Raw genomic sequence first — 7569 nt, 5'->3', positions numbered from 1 at the left:
TGACCCCAGTATTCTTTCCTGCCATGGCAGGGGGTTGGACTTGATGATCTGCTCAGGTCCTTTCCAACCCTACTAACTATGAAACTATGGTGAATGGAGGAACACATGTACGCACAACATCTCAGGGCCAACACTTACATAAGAGGTACCTAATCATTTTTTCTTCTTTGGGTGTCTGTGCCCACAAATATTACATAATATATGAGTTACTGTACATGTAGTTTTTACTGTAACACTACTGACCTTGCATCTTTCAGTTACAGTTACTCAGGTAAGACCAGCAGAATTTAGCATGCATCATACTCACTCATGTTCAAATAAAAACAATTAGCCAATATGCACACTTTTTCTACGCTGATCTTAAAGACTTTAAGAGGGTGCCAAATGAAATCCAGTTTCCAAGCCCTGAGTTTTAGTCATTCTCTCTGATACTGTTCTCCCATAAAATTCAATTTGCTTTACAAGTCTGGGCCTGCTTAGTGGTGTAGACAGAAGGGCAGAGATGTGGGGAGGAAAATTTTCCAATGCTTTATTTTTCCGTGGGAATTTTTCCATTTCTAAAAATTCATTGTTTCATAAAATTCATTAGTAACAATGAATGGATGCCAATACAATATTAAGCAAGCTTGGCAGTTTCAAAGTTGTAACTAATGTTTTTCAGGTGATTATTCCTAGGAAGTGTGTCAGAGAGTACATGCATGTTTTATTGATTTGTAAACATGAAGGTAAATACACTCACATAATAATCCAAACCAAAAATCAATTTACGGATTCACCTAATTGGCTGTGCAGGTCAAATCAAAACCAAATGAACGCACTGCTAAGTTTGTTTCTATTTCTCTAAATTTATTGTTTCTAGAGAATCAGTCAGAAGCACAATTAGTGAAGAAGATTCATTGTGATAAGTTGCCCCCGCCCATAGACTCAATGGTAAAACCATCCTTTAGCGAAAGAGAATTTGGTTCAAGTAGTTCAGAATAAGATTTGCCTCAATCTGATTCTGAAATAGAACTAATAAGTAGTGCAAGTGATTCTACAGATAATGACAATGAAACTGGAGGTGCCCCAATGACCTCAGTGGAGGACAGTTAAACTCTGTTAAAGCAGATGAGTGGACAACCACGGCATATCATGCACAGTTCTTTGGGGGTGCTAAAATTAGTGTGTCAACAGTTTTCAGTGCCTTTGTTTTTTTTCTTAAATTTAAATAAACAGTGTAAGGGAAGTACATGTTATTGTGTATTGTCTTCACATTTTTACAAGTGTTCCAATAAAAATAATTTCTTTCCACATAAAGCTTTGAATTTGTTTGAATATAATATTTCAACCATATTAAGTGTGCTGTATTTAATTTTTTTCCTAATCAAATATTTCACTTCAAATACTTGTGGCTATTGGGACATAAAATTAACACGGGGGTACTTTTTTAGTTTTGTTTACTAAATGTAAGTCAAATAAACATGCTAAATTAGATGACACTCTATTTAGGGCATTGGAAAATTTTCCAATTCAAAATTTTCTGGAAAACCCACATCTCTGTAGAAGGACTGCTTATGGAAGCATACCTTAAGGAGCCATGATGCTCCGTACCTTAGTTTGGCAGTGAGAGAGAACAGGTAATCAGCCTGGCAGGGTCAGCCATAGAGCTGGGTTTGTAAAGTTAATTTATTAACAATCCATTTTATCAAGTAATACATTTAACATTTAAATCTACATCCAATCATCTACAATATATATAAAAGACAAGGGTTTAAAGTCAAGGGTATTGGAAAGGTAGGGACTACTGGACTTGATGTCTGACACGCTCTCACTGATATGTATGGATGACTTAGTTAGGAGGAGCATAGATACTTGACTACAAGGCATTCTTCTGATATCAAAGGCATGAGTCCCAGGTAGTAGAAGATTATTCCAACTACAGACTTCTGTCTGCAACTAAAAACTTTCCTAGCAAATTTCAAAGCAAACAGTTCAGACTGCATCCCCCACCCCCACACTTTATTCGTACTTACATAAATCAGCTAATCGGCTATTTTTGCTGATTTTTCTGGTTTTCTTACAACCTCATTGGCAAAACAGATGCAGGACTGCATAGAGCTTCTATATGACAATGCAATGGACTAAAGCAGAGGCGGGGTAGCTGCTGACAGCCACAGAGCCCAGGCCAGAGGGCAGGGGCTTTGGGTGGGGGGCACAAGCAGGGCACCCTGCCATGTACCCCCTGCGCTCATTTTGTTTTTCTGGCATGCCGGCACTCCAACACCTTCCAAGGTAGGTATTGTGGCGTTTTCTGGCACTCCGGCCAAAAAACGTTGCCTACCCCTGGACTAAAGCATCTGAAATTAGTCAAGATCTTTATGGAACTGTTCTTTCCAGACATCTCTTGCATTTTTCTACTCAGTAGGAATAGTCATTCTAAATTATTATACTACAATTTTATTAAGAAACATACGTAAATTCAAGCTGCATAGCATATTCCTTTGATATGAATGGGATCTGGTCTGGAGCTAAACGTCTAGCCAGCTGTAATGCACTGTCCCAATGCTGCAAATCTCTTCTCATCTGTTATCAAAATAAATTATTTACATTTAGTTTCTGGGAAAACCAATCTTGTGATGTAAACATGTGTAATGATGAATTATGATACAAATGTTTAATGTTATAACTATAATGTTCATATTGGTAGAGAATTTAAGACAGATGACAGTGTAACAAAGGTTAAAATACACTTAACTTAAACAACTGACAGAACGTATCATTTAGAGCATGGGGGAGAAATCCAAACAACTAAGCAGAATTATCACAAAGGGGGGTGGAAATATAACAATTAATTTTAGGTAGCTTGCCAATGTACCTCAAGTGCAGCAATAGGGCAGGTGGATGCTAGATATAAATCCTGAGCCAGATTAAAGTCACTGGTGAACATGGCAAGATGTCCCGCTAAAAGACTGCGATCTTCTATTCCCTGGAAACAGATATGAGTGCAACAACAGTCCTAAGGAACTCATTACAAAGTGTCACTGTTACTAACTTTAAAAATATTCTACTGAAATGTGTTACTAGATCATGACTGTCACATTCTACACCCAGAAAAAAACATATGGAATAACATAATTTATAGTTCTCTCTCACCTTCCCCCAAAAATGTGACACTTCTCAATATACAAGCAAATGCTACCATCAGATAGAAAAATACAGCTGCTGTCACCAATACACAGTAGTCAGCAAGTTTAAAAGCTCAGCTATACAGCCTTCATTTGAAAAAAGCCCTTGAAGTTAATAAGACTGTTTATACAACTAAAGGTTACAAGACCAGGCATTAATACAATAGTTAAACATCAGGAAATTAAAGTTTTTAAATGAGTGGTCCAAACATTCAAAGCAAGACTTTTATAATTGTCATTTCTGTGGGGGGAAAAAAATGTTCAGTGCTTTTACCATTGCAACACTCCTATATCAGCTATTTAGAATAACATATTCTAACTGTTCTTATATTACTATATACATTTCTGTAAACTGTTGATATTAGATATTTACAATGGTAACAGACTTTATCTTCCCACTAAAAATGATAATTAAAAAACCCTCCAAAACAAAACACTCCATTGTGAATGTCTTGTTTCCTCTGTGACATTTACTGCATTGTACTGCATACATATGGTGACATGTACGGCATGCATATGGAATAATGGTCTGCAAATGTATTTGACCAGTACACATATCTTAATGGAAAAATGGAGACAAAGGGGTGAGGGACATGAACACTTCAAAAGAGTACCTACATATAAAATGAGTAGAAATGTATTAGTCTCATATCAATATATTTTATTAATCTTAAGATGCAAAAAACCCTAAGGTTAATTCAATATGTTTAGGTTACTTATTTTAAAATAAAAACAATATATATGTTTATTTTGTCAAGGAAATATATGTATAGTATGTATAATGTGAAGGAGCTCGTAAGTTGTACATTTAATAGTTTGCCTAGTAATCAAAAGCATTTTATATATAATTTATGTTCAGAATATGCTAAAAATCATAAAGCATCAGAGTAGTGAAAAGTAATAAAGAGAAGCAAGAACTTAACATATAAAAATATTGTATGCAACTCCCCAGACAACAAATGACATTAATTATACATACAAACTGTTTATATCTTTTCTGTTTTGTTTCTTAATAAGTAAGATTTTGAAGAAAACCTCTGTAAGACTTATAAAAACCCTGGTGTGGCCAAACTGACAAGAAAGTATGTTCCAGGAAAACATGACAATTGGCAGTCATTAACAGATACAGAATCAAGGCATTCTATCTCAATTTCAGTTGCACTACTGTTAATGCAACTTAACTCCATTAACTTTAATAGCTCCTAGTACAAATGAGATCAGAATATAACCACAAGATTTTGAAATATGAGAATAAAGGGATGATGCATATTCAGAACTTCTGGCTGGACTTAGCAAATGTTTAAAATTTCCATTATTTTGCTTTTAAAAACATCATTTTAATTTATAACTGATTAGCTGGATGTCAGAGTTAAACCCCACGGTCAAAAGAAACTGATTTCTAGCGCTTGCAAAAAGTAGATACGAAAGATGTGCAAATAGTGGAACTTTAAATGTCAGTGTTTCAGAAGTCAACACTAGCCTTTCTTCTAGTATGCTGACACACTGGCTTTCTGGGAAAAGGGCGATCAACACCACTGTGAAGGGCTTTAAAATAAAGAGGGGGGGGGAACATTTAGAAAGATGCTTGTAACTTCTGTGCTTGGTTTTAATATACAGGAAGAAGAAAAGTAAAAAAGTTAAAGCAATGGATAAAAGAGCGTGAGAAAACAGAATGGCTAGAAAAGAGAAAGAAAATACTGATACTGATGACAGCACTAGTTAGTAGGGGTATGCGAAAAGGGCCATATTTGATTCATATCTGGCCCGAATCGGGGACAGTGATTTGATTCGTTGATTTGGATCACTGTCCTGATTCAATTCGGCCTAATCAGAATCTGAAGATTCGATGCTGATTTGGAGAATCAGCGATTCAGCCACAGACAGCTTTAAATATTTTTTCTATATACCTTGAGGTACCAGGTGTGGCTCATGAACACTGCAATGGTGGGGCTGATGGAGTGTCCCACAGGAGCACGGATGGCCCCTCACATGCTCGGCGGTGAACCCGGAAGTGAACTGGAAGTACCTCTGGTCCACTTCTGGGTCTGCCACTGAGCATGAGGAGGAGTCCCCGCCTTCCTCGTGGCACCTCCGCTCAGTGATCGGCCATGGGGGGACACTGGGTACCCCCCTAGACCCAGGAGGCAGCAGTCACAGAGCCGGGGGCAGGGGTGCCCCATGTGCTCCGCGGTGGACCTGAAAGTGGACCACTAACTACTTCATTTGTCTGCTTTATCCCATGGTAACCTGTCTGCTCTACCCACTAAACTGGGGTAGAACTGATAGACAAAACAGCTAGGCAGACAGTCTGACATACAAAGTCTCTTCCCACCTTTTAAAGTGTAATTTGTTTAATCTGTTCATACTGTGTGTGTGATTTTTCCTTCTCAGTATATGGAAATTTAATACAAAAAGTGCTAATCTCAGGAATTACCAAAACTTCATTTATATGTTAGCTCATATTTCGTATAAAATCAAATTTTTAATGGTTAAGAAACACTCAAAAAATATATGGAAAACCGGTTAGTATTAAAATCCTAAATGCAAATGACCTAGCTGAGAAGGTATCATAGTGAAATATTTAGTACTTACTTGAGTATGCAGAATTCCCAGAGAAATCATTTCTCCCCATTACTTACTTTTTTTCCCTTACAGACTTTTAAAATAAATCTGGCTTTTATTTAAAAAAAAAAAAAATCCCATAAAACCAATTCCAACAATCTTAAAGGTAAATTAAAAACTTAATTTTTCTTTTTTTTATTTTAAACAAAAATGTGTGACTGCTACCTTTATATTTTACCTTTATTTGCTCTAGTGACATCACCATTCCAACATTTCTAATTGTGCGATAGACTCGTATGGCAAATTCCACCTCCATGTGATACAAGCAAGCTCTTGCAAGCTCATTCCAACCCGATTGGTTATTCAGAAGTTTGCAAACCTCCCATGCTTCAGAAAACCTATTCAGGGAGAAACACGGAGTTAAAATGATTGTACGGAGAATTATCTACTCGTTTTTTTTTTTTTTATATATATATAAACCTTAAGATAACTAATTTATCCTAAAGTGGACGTCACTTGGGGATTTGTGATATGCAGGTCACACAGGACTACTGGAGGATCCTATGGCAGGAAGAAGGGAAATTCACACAGATCTACTGGTTTACACTTTGTTCCAGGTGACCCCTTAACTCCGCTACAGCAAGTCATTGTTTCTAGGGCCTACTGTGGACCTTTTGACTACCTCTCCACTGTACTGGTTCTTGGTTGATTCACTAGACTGGGAACTAAGAGAATGATACACATCTTCAACCACTTTTGCGGGGAGATGTCATGGAACTCAGAACAGTTCTTGAAAAAAATTAGTTCTTTGCTTGCAATATAGAAAAATTAGTCCTGGATCATTTGTTATTGCTTAACCTATATGGACAGCCAATTACCTGGCCTGATAGTTCAATGTAACTTTATCAATAATCAGCACAACATTTTTAGAATGCTGTAGTGATCTACAGACAGAAAAGAAAACACTTAATTAACCACATATAATTAAAAAGTAGACCTACCTTTTCAGCATTAAAGTCTGAGGAAGCATTTGTTTCAGCTCATTAGGTCCACTGTCTTTCAAATTTCCAAGGAAACTATGAGTACTAAGAAAGATATTGTTTGTTTTCCCACTTTGAGTCTGACAGGTTAATTCTCCATTATACAACAGCAGTGGTTTATGGGAAAAAGGAACTTTGGTGCCACCTGCCAAAATAACTTTGGATCCTGTATTAGGAAAAAACAAAATGAAATTATTTAACAAGACCCTTATACTGCAGAATGTTTAGCAGGCAGTCAGTTTGAAAGGCTAGGAAATATAACACTGAAGGAGTTTTATTCTGAAAACTCAATGAACTTGTTCTTTTTATCTTTAGCATAATAGCAACACTATATATTAGTGTCAGGCAGAACTATATAAGATCTCTAATTTTGGTTTTCATTAGTTATGGTACATATTTGACTTTATTTAGCAAAATTAAAAGTAACTTTACATAAGCCTTGAATTGAGAGGCTTTAAGGTTTAGGCAAACATTAAAGATACAGTGAATGCCATATGGCGAGTGCTATTAAAGAATGGTTCTCCAATGGATCATAAACAAACATAAATTAAAGCACCATTTACTAGCAAGCATGTGGACTATATGACCAACTGGATGAATAATGGTAATTTTTATGACTCATCAGAAGGCCTGATTAAAATTCTGGCTAAAAAGAAAATGAAAAGGAAACATAAGTCTTGTTATTCGTTTTGAGCAAAGATGTGCCTATGTTACCAAAAAGAGAAAAAAAAACAATGCAACTGGGAGTGTGTAGACCAAAGACTAAAATAGGAAACAGGCAGATGAAGACTGAAATGTCTTGG

The 7569-nt window shown here is 36.3% G+C and overlaps 1 protein-coding gene across 3 annotated transcripts in view; it reads right to left on the bottom strand.

The window, feature by feature from the left end:
- Nucleotides 1-7569, bottom strand: part of WDR19 (WD repeat domain 19) — a 119434-nt gene that overhangs the window by 40717 nt on the left and 71148 nt on the right. For 2 of the 3 annotated variants that reach the window (XM_019526098.1, XM_019526096.1), the window contains exons 17-20: nt 6728-6932; nt 5965-6124; nt 2855-2965; nt 2453-2562 (exon numbers count right to left, since the gene is read on the bottom strand). In XM_019526098.1, the coding sequence (XP_019381643.1) occupies nt 2453-2562; nt 2855-2965; nt 5965-6124; nt 6728-6932 (586 nt within the window). The remainder of the gene's footprint in view (nt 1-2452; nt 2563-2854; nt 2966-5964; nt 6125-6727; nt 6933-7569) is intronic. The other variant, XM_019526097.1, reaches the window with a different exon arrangement.

This window comes from Gavialis gangeticus, unplaced genomic scaffold (genome assembly GCF_001723915.1).
Source record: "Gavialis gangeticus isolate Ggan-Ray unplaced genomic scaffold, GavGan_comp1, whole genome shotgun sequence".
Taxonomy (NCBI): Eukaryota; Metazoa; Chordata; order Crocodylia; family Gavialidae; genus Gavialis; species Gavialis gangeticus.
Note: the sequence above shows the minus strand (reverse complement) of the source record. Positions and strands in the feature narration are given on the sequence as shown.